Here is a 23,977-nt window from a genome sequence, read left to right on the forward strand (position 1 = left end):
GTGTTCCCATCCATTCTGATCGTAAGCTACAACCATAGTGGAATTAGCAGTGCCTTGGACTCTCCTACCAGTAGAAATCATACGTTTTTTAAAATAGCATTTTGCAATTGTTGCAATTATCTCAAAATATACTTTACACATATTGCAAGAACTTGCTAGTTAATATATTGACAAAGAGACACATACTATTATTACAAGTTTTCCTTTTCATTGAAGTATAATTAACATAAGGTATTATATTAGTTTCAGGTGTACAATTGATGATTTGATATTTATATACATTATGAAATTATCACCTAATCTATTTACCCTCTGTCACCAAAGTTATTATAGTATTACTGGCTGTATTCCCTTTGTTGTACTTTACATCCTTGTGACATTTATTTCATAATTGGAAGTTTGTATCTCAAAGACAAGTTTGTTTTTTTAATGTTTGGTAACTGTGTATATACTTGCCCATCCTTCCTTCCTTCATTCTGAGTGAGGGAGCAGAAGCAAGGGGAGCAGCAGAGGGAAAGGGAGAAGCAGGCTCCCCACTGTGGGGCTTGATCCCAGGACACCAGGATCACGACCTGAGCCAAAGGCAGACACTAACCAGCTGAGCCGCCCAGGTGTCCCTACTTGCTTTTCTTTGTAGCATTATGTAATAGTACTTATATTAGTTTGTTAGAGCTGCCTTAACAAAGTACCACAAATTGAGTGGCTTAAACAATAGAAATTTGTCTAATAGTTCAAGAGATTCAGGAGGCTAGACATCTAGAATCAAGGTATAGGCAGGGCTTTGCTCCCTTGGAAGGCACTAAAAGGATTTGTTCCATGCCTTAGCTTATATCCATTACTATCATGGAACAGAAACAATGATCCTTATTGAGGATATAGAGAAATTGGGGAACTCTCCTGCATTGCTGGTGGGAATGTAAAACAGTGCACAACTGTGGAAAACAATTTGATGGCTCCTCAAAAAGCTAAACATAAATTAATGTATCCAGCAGTTCTCCTAGGTATACCCAAAAGAAGTGAAAGCAAGGACTCAAACACATCCTTGTATACTGACACGTTCATAAATCGTGTTTATTGACAGTAGCCAAAAGATAGAAGCAACTTACGTGTCCATCAGCAGATGGATGGATAAACCAAATGTGATGTATACATACAGTGGAATATTATCCAGCCCTAAAGAGAAAGGAAATTCTTTTTTTTTTTTTTTTTTTTTTTTTTTAATTAACATATAATGTGTTATTTGTTTCAGGGGTATAGGTCTGTGATTCATCACGGACCTATAGTGAGTACACAGCACTCCCCACAACTCATACCCTCCCCGGTGTCCATCACCCAGCCACCCCATCCCCACCACACTCCACTCCAGCTTCTGGTAGTTTGGTTTGTGGCAGCATAACTGCAGTCTTCACATAGCATTCTTCAGGTCTGCAAGTGTCAAGTATCCAAATTTCCCCTTTTTATAAGGACTCCAGCCCTATTGGATTAATGGCTCACTGTACTCCAGTATGATCTCATCTTAACTGATAATGTTTGCAATGACCCTATTTCCAAATAAGGTCACATTCTGAGCTCCTGATGGTTAGTATATAGGAATCTGTGGATGAACACAATTCAGCCCATAATAAAATCTAATACTGTGCATTTATCAGACCACCAGAAGGTTCCATTCTGCAAGGAATTTGGCAAGCTGTAAAGTTGGAGAGCAGTCTCCCCAAGAATTCCCTCACTTTAGACATCAACCACAAACTGGGAGATCCCCCAAAATTGCTATCACTTCAGACCAACTGGGTATGGACTTAGGGGTTCCCATAACCACTTTCAGGTTTGATAACTCATTGAGAGACTAGAGCTCACTTGAAGCTTGTTATACTCACAGTTACATTTGTAATAGGGAAGGCATACAAATTACAAGTAGCAGAAGGAAGAAATACAGGACAGAATGTGAGAAGGTCCTAAATACCCAGAATTGCTATGGAATAATATGTGTGGAGGATTAGCAACCAGCAAATCTCACCTGAGTCTCTTACATCCAGAGTTTTTATTGGGGCTCCATTATGTACTGCTTGCATTGCTAACCTTTAGTCTCTAGCCCTGTCCCAGAGTTTGAGTTTGAGAGTTTGAGAGTCAGTGTCTAGTTACTCCAGAAGTTGCAGTTGATGGGAGGTGTCCCAAAGCCTCCATCATAAATCACATTGTTGACTCTCTGGTGTTCAAAGTTCCCAAGCAAACAGAGGTATTCCCGACATGCAGGACATTCTAGAGGCCTAGCAGTCACCTCCCAGTAATAGAGGGCAGAGGCCACACCTCTCTTTTGATATGATTAATTCTTCACACATCCCTTGACTCAAAGTTAAGAACCTTTGTTCTAATAATACAGTTTAAATTTAAAATCTGCTTCTGGATACTAACGTCACATTTTTTATGTTAATATTTAATTTAAATATATTCAGTATCCCTAAAAGGAAGAAGAATTTCAAAGGTAACATTTTAAATTGCTCTTAAAACTCTCTCTTAAAGGACAGAATGAACTATGTCACCTTTCTGTAATTTACTATCATTTTTTGTTCCCCCTTAGACTTTTAAAAGGTCAGAGCTGAAGTGAGAATCGTATCTTAATAAACAGTACAAAAGACCCAGTTTTATCCTGTTTTTTTTTTCAAGACAACAGTTTGTTACTGAGCTTATCTTGAAAACAAATTATAACAAATAAATGTTAACTTTTGAAAAATTTTTGGTAATCCATTTTATCTGACATTTCTTTTTTTTTTTTTTTTTTTTTTTTTTTTTTTAAAGATTTTATTTATTATTTAACAGAGAGAGATTATAAGTAGGCAGAGAGAGAGAGGAGGAAGCAGGCTCCCTGCTGAGCAGAGAGCCCGATGCGGGACTCGATCCCAGGACCCTGAGATCATGACCTGAGCCGAAGGCAGCGGCTTAACCCACTGAGCCACCCAGGCGCCCTTATCTGACATTTCTGTTTAGCTCTGTGAATAAAGCTAAATGTTCTTAACCTTTCAACACAGTTTACAGAATACTGTTCTGAATAATAGTTCTTAGCCTTTTATTCCTCTGAAGTACATTTGAGGAAGATGACAATCCTGTCAGCAGTAGTGGCTCTCTAAAACCAGTCAGCTTAAATGCCTCTAACTCCTCCCTTTCTTCCTTTCTGATGAGAACTTGGACATTTCCATTTTTTTTTCCCTTCTCTCAGGTCAGAAAATCTGAAGCTGTAGAATAGAGGAAAACAAACTAGCAAATATGGGTAAAAACTTGGAACACTTATACCTAACTAGTTAAAAAATAGTTGCCATTATGACGGAACACACAAATACAAACTACAAAGGAGGTATTCAATAATTCTCTATCCATTCTAGTGGAATATTTTAAAATGCAAAAATGTCTTAAGTTCACAATTAAGCAGTTTTGAATATTTATGCTTATGCCCCAGTTATTTTAATATATAACAAATAAAAATGCACTATTGCCTTATAATCTAGTCCCTGTTTTAAAACTCGGGTAGTGGGGTGCCTGCATGACTAAGTCATTAAGCAGCTGCCTTCAGCTTGCGTTGTCATGACAGGGTCCTGGTATCAAGCCCCACATTGGGCTATCTGCTCTGTGGGAGGCCTGCTTCTTCCTCTCCCACTCCCCCTACTCATGTTCCCTCTCTGTGTCTTTCTCTGTCAAATGAAATCTTTAAAAGAAGCAGAAAACAAAACAAAAAAGCTCACATAGTATTTGCAGGGTGAAAGTTGTTGCCATACACACAAAAGCTGAAAAACTTGGCAAATGCTGTGCTAGCAGTCTGAAGGAAGTACTTTGAGAGATTCAAAAAGAATGATCACTATATAGTAGGGGGAATACTAATAGTTACAACTTGAGGGTTACTATGTGTGAAGCTTTTTACTAACATTGTCTCACTTATTCCTCTTATAGTCTTACTATATATACATTCTTAACAAACTGCAGTTGAGAGGAGGGATTAACCACTGTCCAAAGATAGGTATTAAGAAGTGGTTAGGGGGCGCCTGGGTGGCTCAGTGGGTTAAGCCTCTGCCTTCCGGCTCAGGTCATGATCTCAGGGTCCTGGGATCGAGCCCCACATCGGGCTCTCTGCTCAGCGGGGAGCCTGCTTCCTTCTCTCTCTCTGCCTGCCTCTCTGCCTACTTGGGATCTCTGTCAAATAAATAAATAAAATCTTAAAAAAAAAAAAAAAGAAGTGGTTAGAAATACTTCAGAAAGAACAGATGAATGATGCCAGGGTAAGGATGTTCTTGGGGATTGAAAACAGTGATGAAAATGAAGGCTTCCAAGGCAGAATGGGCAGAACTTGGTTACCAAAAGGTGTTTAGGTGGGTTATTAGAAGGGATTACAGGCCAGGTAGGTGGAAACAGGGTGGTTCCATGAATCTATTGACATGTTTAACATGCTTGTGGGATATCTATAGAGAGGTCTAGTAAACAGTGAGAAACTTGCTGGACTAAGTGATCTAAATGATGCTGCATTTATGGGTGATTTTTGTTTTGTGTATTTGGGAAACAAACAGCTCAACATTTTTTATTTGTATTTTTTCCTATGTTTTATAGTCAATTAAATGAAAAGCCCTTGCCTGAAGGCTGGGAAATGAGATTCACAGTCGATGGAATTCCGTATTTTGTGGACCACAATAGAAGAACAACCACCTATATTGATCCCCGCACTGGAAAATCTGCCCTGTAAGTTTTCTAAACATTGTAGGTTAAAAGTAAAACCGATTCCTAAGATTTTGTTATGAAGAGCTAAATTAGCAAGGAGTACAGTTCTCACTGTTTCTTGAGTTGGGTTGCCCAGAAGTCATTGTTCCCTAAATATTTTGTATTTGTTATTGCCCTATTTATTTATCACCATATTTTCTCATAGTGATCTTTCATATTTGTTATCTATTCACATAGCACTAAAAAGGTTATTTAGAAATTATCAGTACAGTGCTGCTTACCAATTAATCCCTGATTTCTGATGCCTGCTTTCTTTCAATTCTCCTGTTACTAAAGTAACTTTCTGTTTTGTTTTGCTTAATGTGTTTTGTTTGAGGTGTTTTTTGTGGCAAAATACGTATAGTAGAGTTTTATAGAGTACCTTTTTAACCATTTTAAGTGTACAATTCAGTGGCATTAAGTACCATCACTGTCCATCTCCAGAATATTCTTTCATTCCATACAGAAACTCTATGCCTATTTAACAATAACTCTCCTGTCCCTTGTTTTCCTTAGCCCCTGATAACTCTTAAACTTCCTGTCTGTGAATTTGACCTCTCATGTAAATGGAATCATGGTATTTGTGCTTGTGACTGGTTTATTTCACTTAGCATTATATTTCTAGGGTTCATCTGTGTTACCATTTGTATCAGAATTTCACTCCTTTTTAATGCATAATAATACTTTAGTGTGTGTATATATATATATGCCATATTTTATTTATACATCTGTTCCTGGACTTTTGGGTTGTTTCAAACATCTTTTGACTGTTTTGAATAATGTAGCTGTGAATGTGAGTGTACAAATACCTGTTTGCAGTTTTGTTTTCACTTCTTTTGTGTATATACTCAGAAGTGGAATTGCTCAGTCAATGGTAATTCTTTGTTTTTTTGAGGCACTTCAAGACTGTTTCCACCGTGGGTATACCATTTTACATTACCACCAAAAATGTACACAGGTTCCAGTTTTTCCTGTCAGTGGTTGTTGTTTTCTGTTTGTTTTTTAAAACTGTCAACCTGATGGTTATGAAGTGGTTTCACTCAGTTTTTATTTGTATTTCTCTAATGATTCATGATTTTGAGCATCTTTTCATGTGCTAATTGACCAAATATTTGTATATCTTCCTTAAAGAAATGTCTGTTCAACTTCTTTGCCCATCTTTGAATCTGGTTGTTTTTTATTGTTGAATTTTAGAAGTTCTTTATATTCTGGATATTACTCCCTTATGAGATACATCATTTGCTGTTATTTTCTCCTAATCTGATTATTAGCAGAATGTGTACACCTAAGAGTTAAAGCTATAAAACTTAGGTGTAGGTTTTGGGTACATTTTTAGTTAATTTTTGTGAATGGTATTGGCAAAGGGTCCAACTTTATTTCTTTGCAAGTGATGATCCAATTTTCCAGGCAGCCTTTGTTGAAAAGACTGCTGAATGATCTTTGCAGCCTTGTCAAAAATCCTTTCATCATAAAAATGCAAGGTTTATTTCTGGAGTTTATATTTCATTGGTCATTATAGTTGTCTTTATTCTAATTCTATTCTGTTTTCATGACTGTAGGTTTTACTAAATTTTGAACTCAGGAAATGTGAGATCTCCAAGTTCTTTTTTGAGATTGCTTTGGCTTTTTAGGGTCCCTGAGATTTCATGATTTAGGATAGAATTTTGTATTGCTGCAAAAAATGTCATTAGGATTTTGATAGGGGTTGTATTGAATTTGTAGTTCTCTTTGGTTTGTTTTGACATCTTAACAATATGACATCTTTTAAGCCTGAACATAGGGTGTCTTTACATTTATTTGTCACCTTTAATTTCTTTTTCTTTTTCTTTTTTTTTTTTTAAATTTATTTATTTATTTGACAGAGAGAAATCACACGTAGTCGGAGAGGCAGGCAGAGAGAGAGAGAGAGGGAAGCAGGCTCCCTGCTGAGCAGAGAGCCCGATGCGGGACTCGATCCCAGGACCCTGAGATCATGACCTGAGCCGAAGGCAGCGGTTTAACCCACTGAGCCACCCAGGCGCCCTTTAATTTCTTTTTCAACAATTGTTTGTAGTTTTCCAGTATACAAATCTTTTCTCCTTGGCTTAGTTAATTCCAGAGGTTTTTTTAATGCTGTTTGTAAATGGGATTTTTTTTTTTTAATTTTCCAGATTGATTATTAGCGTATAGAAATACAACTGATTTTTGTGTTGTTTTATATCCTACTTTGCTGAATGTACTTATGGGTTCTGATAGTTTTTTGGAATCTTTCGGATTTTCTAAATAGAAGATTACGTCATCTTCAAACAAAGATAATTTTTACTTCTTCCTTTCTGGACACCTTTTTTTTTCTTTTCCTTGCTTGATTGCCCTGGCTAGAACTTCTAATACTATGTTGAATAGAAGGGAACACAGGCATCCTTTCCTGGTTTCTGATCTTTGAAGGAAAGCTTTCATTTTCACCATTGAGTATGTCAGATGTGGGATGTTCATAAATGGCTCCTATTCTGAGGGAGTTTCCTTCTAGTCCTCTTTTGTTGGGTATTTTTTTTCACCATAGAAGGATGTTAAACTTTATCAGTGTTTTGTTTGTTTTTTTCCTTTCTCTCTCTCTCTCTCTCTTTTTTATTTTTTTTTTGCCTCAATTGAGATGATCATGTGGGGGTTTTTTGCCTTTGTTATTGAAGTCTGGTGTATAGAATTGACATTTCATATGTTGAACAATCCTTGTATTCCAGGAGTAAATCCCACTTTCCTTTTAAATTCTGCTGAATTCATTTTGCTAATACTTTGTTGTGGACTCTTACCAGTTCATAAGAAATACTGGTCAGTAGTTTTCTTGTAGTGTCTCTGGCTTTGATATCAGGGCAATGTTTATCTCTTGCTGCTTTTTATTTATTTGTCAGAGAGAGAGGAGCGAGAGCGAGCACAGGCAGACAGAGTGGCAGGCAGAGGCAGAGGGAGAAGCAGGCTCCCTGCCAAGCAAGCAGCCTGATGTGGGACTCGATCCCAGGACGCTGGGATCAGACCTGAGCTGAAGGCAGCTGCTTAACCAACTGAGCCACCCAGGCGTCCCCTCTTGCTGCTTTTTAAATTTTATAATTTCTGCTTATTAAAAGCTTTGGGGACTCCTGGCTGGCTCAGTTGGTAGAACATGTGACTCTTGATATCAGGATTGTGCCTTCAAGCCCCATGTTGGGTATAGCGATTACATAAAAATAAAATCTTAAAAAATTTTGTGTAAAGCAGAAACTAGAAATTCAGGCCACTTAGGTTTTAATTAAATTAAAAATTATTTAAATATCATTATTTACCCCAAAGATAAAAATATAGTGATCCGAAGGGGCATCTATACACCCATTATTCATAGCAGCAATGTCCACAGTAGCCCAGTTGTGGAGAGCCCAGATGTCCATCGACAAATGAATGGATAAAGAAGATGTGGTATATATATGCAATGGAATAGTACTACTCAGCAATCAAAAAAAATGAAATTTTGCCATTTGCAAGGACCTGGAAGGAACTAGAGGGTATCATGCTAAGTGAAATAAGTCAGTCAGAGAAATATTATCCTCTGATCTCACTTATATGTGGAATTTAAGAAACAAAACAGAGGATCATAGGGGAAAAGAGGAAAATATAAAACGAGATGAAATCACAGAGGTAGACAAACCATAAGAGACTCTTAATCATAGGAAACGAACAGAGGGGTCGCTAGAGGGGAGGGAGGTAGAAGGATGGGGTTAGGCATTAAGGAAAGTACGTGTTGTAATAAGCACTGAGTATTATATAAGGCTGAGGGATTACTGACCTCTACTTCAAAAACCCAATAATATATGTTAACTGAATTTAAATTTTAAAAATGAAAAAATTATTTAAGGATGCAAATAAATAATAGATTCTTTAGTATTATCTATTTTTAGTTTCAGTTAAGTTTGGTTACATAAAACAAAACCATAAAACCATAGTGGTTCATTTATGACAGAAATATGTTTCTTTCCATCATTAAGCAAACTACTAATAACCCCTAGCTCAATGAAGTCCTGAGAAATTAGGAAACGTTGTATTTAATGATAATAAAAATGCAACATATCACAATTTGTGGGGTTTAACAAAAATAGTCCTCAGGGGAAATTTTATTGCTCTATTAGGATTTGATTAGAAAATAAGAAAGGGGGGTCCTGGGATCCAGTCCTGCTTTGGGCTCTCTGCTCAGCAGGGAGCCTGCTTCCCAACCCCACCCCCACCTGCTTCCCACCCCCTCCCCACCTGTCTCTCTGCCTACTTGTGATCTCCCTGTGTCAAATAAATAAATAAAACCTTAAAAAAAAAAAAAAGAAAGAAAAGAGAAAGATATAAAATCAGTGATCTCTGCTTTCACCCTAGTCTAGAAGAAAAAAGTTTATTAAACCCCAAATAAGCACAAAAAAGGAAATAAGCATAAAAGCAGATTTGAACAAAATGAAAATGAAATTATAGAGAACTCAGAGCCAGACGTTGGATCTTGGAAAAGACTAATGGTATCAGTAACCTCTAATAAACCTGAAGAGAGAATAAAAAGAAAACACAAATTAATATGAAAGTGAAAAATGCTACATATCCTACACAACATTGAAAGATAAGAGTATATACTTGAACAACCTAATGCCAAGAATTTTGTGTGTGCTGTTTTTTTTTTGTTTGTTTTTTTTTTTAAGAGAGAGGGGTGGGACAGAGAGGGAAAGAGAGAATCTTAAGCCGAGCATTGAGCCCAATGCAGGGCTTGATGTGGGGCTCAGTCTCAAGACCCTGAGATCATGACCTGAGCCAAAATCAGGAGTCAAACACTTAACCAACTGAGTCACCCAGGTGCTTCAAGAAGTTTGATATTTTAGGTCAAACTGACAAATTCCTTGAGAGATACAAGTTACCAAAATTAATATAAGAAAAAATAGTAAATCTCAATAACCCTATCTCTAGTAAAGAAATTGAATTCATAATTAAACAATTTCCCACAAAGAAAATTCTGGCCTAGATGGCTTCCACTGGTAAATTTTATCAAAACTGTAAGTAATATCAACTCTATTCAAATTCTTTCATAAAATAAAAGTGATGGGAACACTTACCAACTTATTAGGAACTCTCCTCCGCCCTCTCCCCTCCTTTTCTTTTTCTTTTTCTTCTTTTTCTTTATCTTTGGAAGATTTTACTTTTAAATAATTTCTACAGCCAATGCAGGGCCCAAACCCCAAGACAAACCTACTGTCCAAGACAGGCGCCCCTAAAATCAATTATATTTCTACATTGAACATATAAAAAATGAATTAAAAAAAAATTTACCCAGGGTAGGGTGCCTGAGTGGTGCAGTAGGTTAAGCGGTTGCTTCAGCTCAGGTTTTGGTTCCAGGTCCCTGGGATCAAGCCCACAACTGACTCCTTGCTCAGCGGGGAGCCTGCTTCTCCCTTGCCTGCCACTCCCCCTGCTAATGCTCCTTGGTGTGCTCTGCGCTCCCCCCCCCCCCCCCCCCGCCCTCCTGCTCTCTGAAATAAATAAGATGTTTAAAAAAAAAAAAAAAGTCCAGGGCTTGCTCGGAAGCCCCATGGTGTCATCAGTGATCTAGGCTTTTCTTTCTGTTCTACCATCCCAGACCATTGGCTCTTTTCTCAAGGTTACCTCATAGTATATGGTAACTGCTGAAACTTCGGCTTTCAATGCACTCTAGGTTGGAATATAGAGGAACAACAAATTGGAAAGAAAAAATCCTTCTCTAGCTATCTTCACTCTCTTTAAATTAAACAGCCTTGTGGAAGTCCGTCCTATACATTTACAGTTCATCAACCATGGTTAAATCACACAACCATGCTGGGAAATGTAATCTTTGTTCTGGGTAGTATTTTGCCCAGGTAGATATCAGAAGTCTGATTTAAGGACAAAGGAAAGAATGGATTTGGGGATAGGCAACATTCCCAGATAGAACTTCATATACCTAGTCCTGTTAGATTTCACTATATATAAAAGAAATTCCCCCAACAATGCCTTTAAGAAGATCTAAATTTCTGTCTCTTACAACTAGTCCTGGGAATTTTTTTTTTAAAGGTGCTGTTAAGGAGTGTGCTATGCTACAGTATTTTTATATTTGACTGAGTACTGAGGGGGTGTGGTATTTTGCTTTCCTTCTATAATATTACATGCTGTTATACATGTCATATTAACATTTCTCCTCAGAGACAATGGACCACAGATAGCCTATGTACGGGATTTCAAGGCAAAAGTTCAGTATTTCCGGTTCTGGTGTCAGGTTAGTATCAGGACTTTTTTCCTGTACTCCCTTTCTTTTGTTATGTTGCTTATATTACCAGTGATTGTGAGGATAATTAAACCATAGAAAAACAAGTAAAATGGGAAACATTGGAATCTTCTTTTTTCTATTTTTAGGGCAAGAAAAAAATTTATCAGCTCATTTGTGGCTTCTGTAGTCCAGAAGAATAAATTTGAAACCGTTTGAATTAAAAAATTGCTACTCAAGGAGAGTAGCATATACCTATAATTCTAAGATTACAAAAGTCTTCAAACAAATGAGTTAAAGCATTCTCTGATGTACTGATTATAACCAGCCCCTTTCTTATTTATGTAACCAGCCCCTTTCATATCTAACATTTGACGTAAATGACTTTGATATATATTTATATTTATATTTATATTTACATTCTGAGTATTCTTCCCAGATGTGATCAGTTATTTCTGATACATATTTTCTGAATTAATGATATCTTTGTGGGTTCTAAGTAAAATTAATGTACTAATCAAAGTGTTACTATGATGAATATTTTTAAACTTCAAACTCATGTAATTAACTGGGCCCAAGCAAGCAAAAATAATGTTAGCTTCCTGAAAGTAAAAATAAAGATTTATTTGACTCATTAAGTAAGCACTGCATATGAAATCTTTTCTTTTTTCTTTTTTTTTGTTTTCTTTTGTTATATATCAAATGATCTGTAATTAGCATAAATGTCCACAAATGCATGTTTAAACATTACTGAAATAGATTCATATTCACAGTCTACTTTTTCCTCCAAGCAAAGATAAAAGTAAATAGAACTTCACTCTTTTGGTTTTTCAGTAGGCTGTTTATTATAGAGAGAGTTGACTTAGTCATTCTTACGTTTCAGCAACTGGCCATGCCACAGCACATAAAGATTACAGTGACAAGAAAGACCTTGTTTGAAGATTCCTTTCAGCAGGTACTGTCTTAATCCACTTGATAAAGCCCAATGGCTGCCTGTCCAAAACCACTTTTGGTTCCAGGTCTTAATAGTTTGGCTTTTTGATTTGGAGTCCTTAAATTAAGTATTGTCATATGTATTCATACTTAAAATTTAGGAACATGTAGATAGCTTTGTATGTATATATGTCTTGTGCTTTTGAAATGTCAGAATAATTTAATTGGTAAGTTTCAGGTTTTCATTTCTAAGCTAAATGTTCAGTTTGAAGTAGATATTTGAATAAAAAAGTAGGTTTTTGGTAGACAGAAGTCTGGAAATATCCATATGAACATTATTGGATGGGTAGAAAGGAAGAGGGGATGACTTTGCTTTTACACGTGTGTGTTACTTGCATTTTTACAATCAGCATTTGTCATTCATAATTTTTATAAAAGTTTTTTTTTTATGTAGGAATGAAGTTGGTCATTGGTTACAATACCAAAGTAAAAAAAGATATTTTTTCAGAAGTAGTCAACAAATTATTTTTATTGTCCTCAGAACCTGTTAATTTAATCCTTATTTTATGGCCGGATATGGACATAATTTTTTATTATCAAGCCCCTGTGATAATTGTGGTAGCTACAGCTTCAAAATGAATGCAGAGGAAAAAGAAATTTTCTGAGATGGTTGGGAGGTCAGTTATGTACATTTCCTAATGGAATCTTTGTAATTAACATTGAAGAGAAAAGCCAGTTGGCATCTTGCTAATAAGTAAGAGCAGGTAGCTTTTTAGCAGCAGAACCTGACTAAGACCATTTAGAGAATCATGAGTGATTCCCTTCATCTAATATAAGTCTCCAAGACCATTCCCAACTCCAGTCATTACCTGCCTCTAATTTTCATATTCATAACTACTGTGTAGTCAGCCTCTGGTGGGCCAGTTTCTTGGAACATAACTTGTTATTGCAGTGCTGAAAAGTACAAAACACGATTGACTATCCCTTTATTTTTTGACTTTTGAAACCTAAAGACTTTTCACAGAATGACAGACCAGAGGGTACTAAAACAGTTGTTTAAAATTGTCGTCCTAGATTTGGTATCTACCAAATACATGTGAAACCGAAACTTAAAAGAAAAATTTGCTTTGGAAGAGTGACAGAGCTGATAGCAAAATTAGCATCAAATTTTCTTCCTAAGTGGTGGATAAAGTTGTTTGGGGTAGTAAGTGTTTTGGTCATTGGGAAAATTGCAGGAGAAAAAATTTTTTTTTAATATTAGACATTTATTAAAGGGCACTATCTAAAGGTATTTTTCCCAAGGAATCCTAAAGTATCAGACACAGGGCAAAAAAACAAGTAAAATTTCCAAGGGAGGGCAGTCTCAGGTTTGGGGGAACGTCAAGAGAGATCAAAAACAGCCGTAGGTTTTGGGGAGCAGCCATAGGGACAAGGAATAGCCAGAGGGAGCAAGAAACAAACCAATAAAAACAAATATTTTAACCTTTACTGTCTGTCATTTGTATTGCTATATAGCTAACCTAGTGTATTTGTAGAATATTTGCCATAAGCATTGAATTTTTTGTTACATCTGGATTTTTTAGTAGCAGATGAATTCATGAAAGTGACTCGAAGTGAGCCCTGGCATAAACAGGTTACTTACTGGGCCTCTTTGGATATTTAATGTGAGAGTTCATTCTGATTTCATAAAAGAATGGCATTGAGTCCACTTCTCTTTGTCCAAGCCCTGTTACTTTTTTTTATAAAAGTAAATAATGCATGTACTGTCCTTTGGCCAAATTTTAGGCAAGTAATTAAATAGTTTTACAAGGGAAAAACCCAAATCGTCTACTCATTATATTTCAGTAATGGTGCTGTCCTTCAAACATGAAGATGTTCTTATTAACCACTGTAGTAGGACACAAAATTTGAGTATTTTTCCAGGTATTTATAGGTTTCCACTGAGAATGAGTTTCCAAAATTAACTATATTCTCTCTGTAGCCACTGGTTTTCATTTCTGTTAGTCAAATGCTGCTATGTGTACTTTTGGCTATAAAACAAATCCAAACATAACCAAACCAAGCCCTTCACCACCCAAATGACCTAACAAAGGACCATGCCTACAGTTACTCTGCTCTAATAAGCAAGTAACAGAAGCAACCTGCTAAGTCAAAAGGTATTAAAAGAAAATTATGTATAAAGTATATTAAAACATAGATATATATAATATTTATATAAAATATTATAAAACTTTAATGTATTTTCTGTATGTATGTTGCTGACTAGACCACGAACACCATTCTTTGTCATGGGAAACTCAAGTTACATATAATGAAGAATATCTTAGACCTGGAAGTGGTAGAATGATGTTTCAATAACTGCTTTTACCAATTCTTTTACTTTATTATTTTGTAGATAATGAGCTTCAATCCCCAAGATCTGCGAAGACGTTTGTGGGTGATTTTTCCAGGAGAAGAAGGTTTAGATTATGGAGGTGTAGCAAGGTAGTGATAATATGAATACTCAGAACTTAGTTCCTTTCTTCCAAAGGTATCATTCACTTTGCTTGCAAGTATTTTCTCAATCTTACATTTCAGGAAAATGAATGTGGCAAATTATTGTGCGTTTATTCTGCAGCTACAGAAGTTCAGCAAACACTAATTCAGCACTTCTCTAAGGGACTGCTAGGTGATTTCCCCCACATTACTCTTTTTAATCCTTAGGATAACCCTGTGAGAATTTTATAGGTAATAATGAAGCTTAGAGACTAAACTATGGCACAGAACGAAGATGGATGCAAGCTTTGTATCATCAAACCAGAAGCCCCAGTCTACCACCTCTTTTTTTTCCACAGAGTGAGCATACAAGGCCCTATAGTGATCAGGTTATTTTCCCCATCACAGATTACTGATAACAGAGATAGCCACTCAATTCCCAACTGAGATTAATGTATCTGCTTTAAGAATACAGAGGGCTGTGTAAAATAGGAGTTGAAATTTTAAATTCTGCTTTCTTAATATTGGAGCTTCTAACCAAACCCTAGAGGACAAACTCTGGTGGCAAAGAAATTCCTTTGTTTGTTGCATAACAATAAAGCTTATCAGGTTCAATATTTGCATAGCAGTGGCAGTGTAGAAAGCAAGAACTTTGGAGTCAAGACTGGATTTGAATCCTTTTTCTGTACTCAGTAGTACAACCTCGGGTACATACCTTCCATCTATAAAAAAAATCATTTCTAGTTTTCTAGGATTATTGTGAAGAGTAGAAATAGTGTTAATTAGTGACCTAGTTCAGACCCTCCATTTTTGTGTGCTCACTAAATGATGGCTGCATTTTAGTTCTTACTTATGTTATACAGTAAAGTTCACATTTCAAAATGTATGAAGCAGCCACTGGTAAATAGTAAATATGAATAGAAACACTGAATTTTGTATGAGTTCAAGGCAGTTCAGGAGGAGAGCAATCATTTATTCTTAAATTAGAAAATTAAATAGTATTAAGAAGTAAAAGCAGCATTACCCCCAGAGGCCATGAACTCACAGAAAAAGAAATCTTGGGTGCCTGGGTGGCTCAGTCATTAAGTGTCTGCCTTCCACTAGGGTCATGATCCCAGGGTCTTGGCATCGAGCTCCACATCGGGCTCCCTGCTCAGTGGGAATCCTGCTTCTCCTTCTCCCACTCCCCCTGCTTATATTCCCTCTCCCACTGTCTCTCTCTCTGTGTCAAATAAATAAATAAAAATCTTTAAAAAAAAAAAAAAAAAAAGAAAGAAATCTCAGACACAAGGTAGTATCACCTGTATTGCCCCAGATCTGTTCTGCCTACGGTTCTATGAGGCCAACCCATGTTATGTAGTCACTGTAATCTTGTGTTAATATTGGTTGGTATTTTCACAGCAGCTGAATTAGAGCTCCTCAGAGCATTTTTCTAATGAATGAGTGGCTTCAGTTAAGTGTTTTATTGTCTTTGTGAAATTGGAAGTTTTCTTGTATTTACCTAAAATTTAGAGATCAGTGGCATTTGATGAGGATTTCTGTGAGGTTTAGTAACAAATGAAGTAATACTAGACTTCTTTCAGCTGCTCTGACTACATGAGTTAACAGTGAATTTTAGACTTGCCTCTATATAGTATTTCATGGATTCTAAGACTAACATTTTAATGGCTCTGACATTGGACTATGTATCACAGTTATATTTAGAAAAATTTTTAGTGGTTCATCAAATAATGGTGTCTTTTAAGTTGACGTCTTAGATTCTTTGAGATATAATATGCAGAATGTAAATATCTCTCTAAACTAGATGTCTGACCTGCCTCCTTAGCGCAGTAGGCAGCGCGTCAGTCTAATAAACTAGATGTCTGTTTGAGCAGAAACAGTTAAAAATCAACATGGGATTAAAAAACTCACCAGGGGCGCCTGGGTGGCTCAGTGGGTTAAGCCTTCGGCTCAGGTCATGATCTCAGGGTCCTGGGATCGAGTCCCGCATCGGGGTCTCTGCTCAGCAGGGAGCCTGCTTCCTCCTCTCTCTCTCTATCTCTCTGCCTGCTTGTAATCTCTGTCTGTCAAATAAAATAAAATCTTTAAAAAAAAAAATAAAAAAATAAAAAAAACTATCACCAGCTGAGGAGTGTAGATTCCTGAGATCTTTGTAGCACTGCTGTTTGATTTGTTGGCATGGTTTTTCACCCTAAATTTTCTTTTGATTTCAGAGAGTGGTTCTTTCTTTTGTCACACGAAGTGTTGAACCCAATGTATTGCCTGTTTGAATATGCAGGGAAGGATAACTACTGCTTGCAGATAAATCCTGCTTCTTACATCAATCCAGATCACCTGAAATACTTTCATTTTATTGGCAGGTTTATTGCCATGGTAAGTATGAATGGAGAACTGTTGCTCAGCAATACTAAAGCATGTTTCTTTAATCTTCTCATTTGAAATTTTCTCATTACTAAGACATTATTTTAAGATTGGTTTGTTATCTTTGCCCTTTTCCCAAAAATGTGCCATAATAGATGACAGGGGAGCTTTAGGGGAAGAATTCATCTAACATTCTATTATAAAATTATCATAAATGGTGGTATTATTTTCTTCTCATATAGGCTCTCTTCCATGGGAAATTCATAGACACAGGTTTTTCTTTGCCATTCTATAAACGTATATTGAACAAACCAGTTGGACTCAAGGATTTAGAATCTATTGATCCGGAATTTTACAATTCTCTCATCTGGGTTAAGTAAGTTTGTTTCCATTTAATTTATCAAAATATAATCTCGCTTTTATTTTTATTTTCATGCTTTCATCATGGTGTTGGTAACTTATCCAAACTGTAAGCATGTAATTGGTTTATTGAATTTAAATATTAAACTTGTCTTGGGTTTTAATATGATGGATTTTACAGAATACACCCAATATCTTAGGTAAAAATATGTCTTAAGAGTATATAATCTCTCCAGTTTTCTTATTTTGATGCTATAGTTTTATAGTAATTATTGAAGAACACAGTTCTTTAAAAAAAATTTTACGACTGAATTTGTTTAACAAATAGTGTTAATTTCATTTGTGCAGAGAAAACAATATTGAGGAATGTGGTTTGGAAATGTACTTCTCTGTCGATAAAGAAATTTTAGGTGAAATCAAGAGTCATGATTTGAAACCTAATGGTGGCAATATTCTTGTGACAGAAGAAAATAAAGAGGAATATATCAGGTGAGAGAGAATGCTCCTTTTAACATACAATGGCTACAGCACATTGACAGTTGCCTGGTAATACTAGTGGACAGTATTTCAAAAGATAATGTTTGCCTTTTTACTAATCATTATGAGACTTGATCAATGACATGGACATGATCACTTTCTACAAGTATGTTGAGAGAGGAACAAGGAAAGTGTTATGGGAAGTCAAGGGAGGGAGACATTATTTTTTCTAGTTGTAGTCATGAGAGATACGAAGGCTGGAAAGCACAAGTCACAAGTAGTAAGTAGGGAAGTGTAGTGTGTGATGGTGCTGTCAGGCAGCTCAGAGTTGATATCCCATTCTGCCATGTCCTGCATTTCAGAGGCCACGGAAAATGAGGAAACTTTAGAAGATGTGGAGGCTAGTAAGTTACAGTAATCCTTAAGAGAACAATTACAGCTATATCCAAATGGTAGATAGAGAAACTACATTACAGGAAATTAAGGACCAAATTCAGTAGACGATCTAAATTTCTTTTAACTAGTCCAGTGGCAGAAAAAATGAGAAGGTAGAACAGATTCTTGTGGAGGCAGCAGGGTAGAGAGAATATGCTCCAGGTGTACTCAAACTAAATTTTACAGAGAATTAATCTAATGGGTACTGATAGGTTTTATACACCCTTTCTTGGTGTATTTTCAGTTTTACCACAGTTTGAAGATTATATATAAAGGGATAGAAAAGAATTTTGGTTATATAGAACTTTCATTTTTTAAAAATAGTGCTAGATCACTCTTTTAAAAACCAGCTCTGTAATCACTGTGTCATGTAACATCAAGTCATTGAAAAGAATCTCAAGGGGCGCCTGGGTGATTCAATCAGTTAAGCATCTGCCTTTGGCACAGGTCATGATCCTGGGGTCCTGGGATCAAGCCCTGTGTTGGGCTCCCCGCTCAGCAGGGAGTTTGCTTCTCCCTCTGCTTCTCTACCTGTTCATTCTCTCTCTCTCTCTCTCTCTCTCGCCCCCTCACATAAAATCTTTTTTAAAAGTCAAAGATGAAATTTAGACTATTTAGTAGAGAATCTTCACTAAAAGTATTTTCATTCAAGGGTTGCTTGGGTGGCTCAGTTATGATCTCAGGGTAGTGGGATCCAGCCCCTCTACTGGCTCCTTGCTCAGCAGGGAGTCTGCTGGAGATTTTCTCTCCCTCTCCTTTAGTCAGTCCTTCCCTCCCCCAGTGCCAAACACTCTCATACTCTTGGATGCGTGTGCATGCGCTTTCTCTCCCTCTCTTTTTTTTTTTTTGAAGATTTTATTTATTTATTTGACAGAGATCATACATAGGCGAAGAGGCAGGCAGAGAGAGAAAGAAGCAGGCTCCCTGCTGAGCAGAGAGCCCTATGCAGGGCTTGATCCCAGGACCCTGGGATCCTGACTTGAGCTGAAGGCAGAGGCTTTAACCCACTGAACCACCCAGGTGCCCCAAACATGCGCTCTCTCTTAATCTCTCTCTCTCGCTCTCTCTCAAATAAATAAATCTTCAAAAAAATTTTTTTTCATTTAAAAAAATAGCAAGGAGGAATCTATAAGCTAAAAACTTAAGAGAATTTTAGATTGTATGAACCCTTTTTAGATGCTGATTAAAGCAGTATGTTAAATTGAGTCAGGATTTGAGAACTGAATACTTGGCTATAAAGGAATTATTTACATTTTTGTGTGATAATAGAATTGTGGTGGTTTTCAAAATGAGGCTTTATCTTAAAGAGATACATGCTGAATTATTTACGTTTAAAATGATATAGATTGGTGTTGTGTTGAAGCTGGGATATACATAGGATTCATTATATCCTACTTTTATAAATATTTGAAGTTTTTCATAGTAAAGTTTTTAAAAATTATTTTTACACTTGGAATTAAAGGTAAAATCTAAAACTTCCTGATAGCTTTTTTAATATTTATTTACCAGAATGGTAGCTGAATGGAGGTTGTCTCGAGGTGTTGAAGAACAGACACAAGCTTTCTTTGAGGGCTTTAATGAAATTCTTCCCCAGCAGTATTTGCAATACTTTGATGCAAAGGAATTAGAGGTAATGAGTTTTTCTTATTTCCTCTGCAGCATGCTGGTAAATAATGCCTTCAGGTGTCTGCTTTTAGCTCACTTTCTCATCTTTCCAGTAGCAATAGTATTTTTTATGCTAGCAGGATGTTTTGAAGTATCCCTAGTGGTTTAAAGTCCATTAATTTATCAAATAAATAAAAAGTTACCCCCACAAAAAAGAATTACTATCAAAACTTCTCTACAGTGAATGACTGACTTACCTGAATACGTATATATATATGACACCATCCATGAAAACTCAACCTTCTTAAGTAATATAGACACAGTTCTTGATGCACAACTTACACGCCTAAGCCTCCTGATTAATTTGTTTTTTGAAAGTTGTTGAATATTAGTCTTTTCTTCTCTATGTCTAGCAGTTTTATATAACTTGTAAAGAAACCTTTTTTTTTTTTTTTTCTTTAAATCTCCAAAGGTCCTTTTATGTGGAATGCAAGAAATTGACTTGAATGACTGGCAAAGACATGCCATCTACCGCCATTACACTAGGACAAGCAAACAAATCATGTGGTTTTGGCAGGTTTGTCTCAATTTATTTCAATTGGCAGAACATCATAATTTTTTAGAAACTGCTTACCATATATGGAAGAAAGTCACAGAACAAAATGTATCAGTATATTCAGGCCCCTCATTCCATTCTGTGCATTATAATAAATAAATAGATGATGTAAGTGCTAAGTTATGGAAGCAGCCCAAGTGTCCATTAATAGATGAATGGATCAAGATGGGTGTGTGTGTGTGTGTGTGTGTGTTTTTTATAAAATGTTTGTGTACATCAACCACACGCACTGGAATATTACTCAGTCATTAAAAAGAATGAAATTTTATTGAGGGGGTAAGGAATGGACTCTGGCCATTTGTAATATCATGAGTGGATTTAGAGGGTATAGTACTAAGTGAAATAAGTCAGCCCGAAAAAGACAAATGCCATATGATTTTACTCATATGGAATTTAAGAAACAGACAAAGAAAAATATAAACCAAGAAACCTACTCTTAACTAGAGAGAGCAAACTGATGGTTATCAGAGCGGACATGTGGGAGTGGGTAAAATTGGTGAAGGGGTTTATGAGTAGACTCACCGTGACAAGCACTGAGTAATGTATAGAATTGTTGAATCACTATATTGTACTCCTGAAACTAATATAATACTACATGTTTATACTGGAATTAAATTTTTTAAAAAAGATTATAACATTTTTAAAAACTATTGCTGAGTAAGCAACACACACCTTTTACCTTTGCCCAGGGTATAAGACAACCTCAGATGATGATTCCCCTGCATTTGATCTAAATGCTTTTGGAATTTTATGGAACTGTCTAAAGTATGGTTTTCATCCTTCATACCTCATTAAGAATTATATAATGTTCAGAAGGCAAAACTTAAGGGAGCAATCTGGTTTGGAATCACAGTGGTGTGTCTTAAAAAAAAAAGCCTTCTATAAGCACATGAGAAGATGCTCAAATCACTAATCATTAGGGAAGTGCAAATCAAAACCACAGTGAGACACCATTTCATATCCATTACTGTCATGGCTATTACCAAGAAACAGAAAATAATCATCCTTGTTGAGGATGTACAGAAATTGGAACTCTCTTGTATTGCTGGTAGGAATGTAAAATGGTGCACAACTGTGGAAAACAATTTGATGGCTCCTCAAAAAGCAAATATAAATTAACGTATCCAGCAGTTCTCCTAGGTATTCCCAAAGGAAGTGAAAGCAAGACTCAAACACATACTTCTATACCTACCTTCATAACAGCGTTACTCACCATAGTGAAAAGGTAGATGCAATTTAATTGCCATCTATAGGTGAATGGATAAACAAAATGTGGTGTTCACATACAATGGAATATCATCCAGCCTTAAAGAGAAAGGAAGTTCTTTTTTTTTAATTAACATATAATTTATTATTTGTTTCAGGGATACAGGTCTGTGATTCATCACACTATCCATAATTCTCCCCACAACTTATATCCTCCCCAGTGTCCATCACCCAGCCACCCATCCCTCCCACCCCCTTCTACTCCAGCAACCCTCAGGAGAAAGGAAATTCTGACAGGCTGCAACAGGGGTAAACCTTAAGAATATTATTCTGAGTGAAATAAGCTAATCACAAAAGGACATTTATATGAGATATCTAGAATAGGCAAATTCATAGAGACAAAGTAGAACAGAGGTTAACAAGGGTGGTTGGGGGATGAGAAGATACATTTCATGAATTCAGAGTTTTTGTTTAGGGTCACAAAGTTCTGGATATAGTGGTAATAGCTATTTATCAGTGTGAACATACTTAATGCCATTGAATTATGTGCTTAAAATGAAAAATTATATGTATTTTACCACAATAAGAAAATAAAATTTTAAAAGATGTCTGTTACTTATATAAAGAAATTCATAAGGGGGTGCCTGAGTGGTCAGTGGGTCAAGCTTCTGCCTTTGGGTTGGGTCATGATCTCAGGGTCCTGGGGATCAAGCCCCGCATGGAGCTCTGCTCAGCAGGGAACCTACTTCCCCCTCACTCTCTGCCTGCCCGTCGGCCTACTTGTGATCTCTCTCTCTCTCTCTCTCTCTCTGTCAAATAAATAAATAAAATCTTTAAAAAAAAAATAATAAGAAATTCAGATGAACTGAACTTCTATAGCAAATAGAATTAGCATTTTAAAATACTTGACAGTGGGGCGCCTGGGTGGCTCAGTGGGTTAAAGCCTTTGCCTTCAGCTCAGGTCATGATCCCAGGATCCTGGGATCGAGCCCCGCATCAGGCTTTCTGCTCAGCAGGGAGCCTGCTTCCCTTCCTCTCTCTGCCTGCTTCTCTGCTTGCATGTACTCTCTCTCTCTGCCAGATAAATAAATAAAATCTTAAAAAAAAAAATAAAAAAATAAAAAAATACTTGACAGTAGTACAATATTTACAAAAAATATTTGGCTGAGTCAAAACATTTGTGCTACAGGCTGGAAAGAATCTTCCATAAACCTAATGTTTTGAGCCAGAGTTGTAGGAGTTGGAAACCACCTGATTCTGATAGTATGTAGCTACACCAAAACCTAGCAAACATTAAAAAAAAGAGCAAACATTAATATCTGGATCAGAATTCTAGGAGCTTGATTTCATGTATTCATAAAATTTAAAAAGTCCAGACTCACTCAAGCTCTGTGTCCTGTGTAACCACATGAGTATCCTATAGGACAAGCCTATCTGGGAGGTAAAATAAGGGGCTTCTCTAAAAGAGCTCATCTTGAGGCTTTGAGTAGGGAGCTCTTAGGCCCAGGGTACCCTCCTTTTTCTGTCTCCCTAAAAGGATATGGTCCTAAGATTTATATCGGGGAAGGTTGGCAGGGCTTCGACAAACATGGAGAAACATCCATCCACAGTAGTGGGGTATAGTCATTATTATCTAGTGCATCTAACACTGGGAGTTCATTTGAAATGATTGTATATCATTCTTATTTATGCTAAACGTAACATAGGACCTATATATCTCTTTACGTGTGTGTGTATGTTTTTTTAACAGTTTGTTAAAGAAATTGATAATGAGAAGAGAATGAGACTTCTGCAGTTTGTTACTGGAACCTGCCGATTGCCAGTTGGAGGATTTGCTGACCTCATGGGTGTGTATACAGGATCATTTTTCCTATACAGAAAATTACGACACAGTTATATCAAATCAATGTCTATAAAACTTACCAGAAATAACAAAGAGTAGACATTTTCCCAACCAGTCACAGTTACCCTGGATTTGTGTAAACTTTTAATTCACTTTGTAGTCTTTACCCCTAGAAATTTTTAACCTAAGGCTGGATCCCACATTTTAACTTCATAGGATAGCAATATTCTATATGTAAATCTGTTTGGTCATTCAGTCATTGGTAAACATTTTAGAGTCTCCTATGAGCCAGGCACTTTTGATTGTATTATACTATATTTTAATGAGTTTAACAGTCTTCTCTATTATACCTGGAGCTCCTTGAGATACAGATCCATATTTTCATCTTTTTATTTCTGGTGCCTCGCATAGTGCTTGTCACATGGTGTTGTTTGGACATGAAGGACCATGAAAATACTTTTGTGATTGATAATAAAGTAAATTCAAATCTTTAACACCAGCATTATGCCAAGTACCACAGGAGAACAGGTTAAGATCCCTAAGTCTGTTTCAGCTGAAGCAGAAGTAAAAAACTAAGTAGGCAATTTTGGATACAGTGACTAAAAACCAGACCAGAAGAATTTTGGCCATTACTCTGAGGGTATTGGAAGCTGTGGAAATTTTTGAAGAGAGGAAAGCTTGCTGAAGC

The 23,977-nt window shown here is 36.4% G+C and overlaps 1 protein-coding gene across 20 annotated transcripts in view; it reads left to right on the forward strand.

The window, feature by feature from the left end:
* ITCH (itchy E3 ubiquitin protein ligase) overlaps positions 1-23,977 on the forward strand; it is a 131,075-nt gene that overhangs the window by 98,668 nt on the left and 8,430 nt on the right. For all 20 annotated transcript variants that reach the window (XM_082746043.1, XM_082746041.1, XM_082746044.1 and 17 more), the window contains 10 exons: positions 4,588-4,716; positions 10,918-10,990; positions 11,862-11,933; positions 14,307-14,395; positions 16,600-16,759; positions 16,990-17,123; positions 17,456-17,596; positions 19,529-19,649; positions 20,097-20,201; positions 23,197-23,293. In XM_082746043.1, the coding sequence (XP_082602169.1) occupies positions 4,588-4,716; positions 10,918-10,990; positions 11,862-11,933; positions 14,307-14,395; positions 16,600-16,759; positions 16,990-17,123; positions 17,456-17,596; positions 19,529-19,649; positions 20,097-20,201; positions 23,197-23,293 (1,121 nt within the window). The remainder of the gene's footprint in view (positions 1-4,587; positions 4,717-10,917; positions 10,991-11,861; positions 11,934-14,306; positions 14,396-16,599; positions 16,760-16,989; positions 17,124-17,455; positions 17,597-19,528; positions 19,650-20,096; positions 20,202-23,196; positions 23,294-23,977) is intronic.

This window comes from Mustela nivalis (genome assembly GCF_964662115.1).
Source record: "Mustela nivalis genome assembly, chromosome: 8".
Classification (NCBI taxonomy): domain Eukaryota; kingdom Metazoa; phylum Chordata; class Mammalia; order Carnivora; family Mustelidae; genus Mustela; species Mustela nivalis.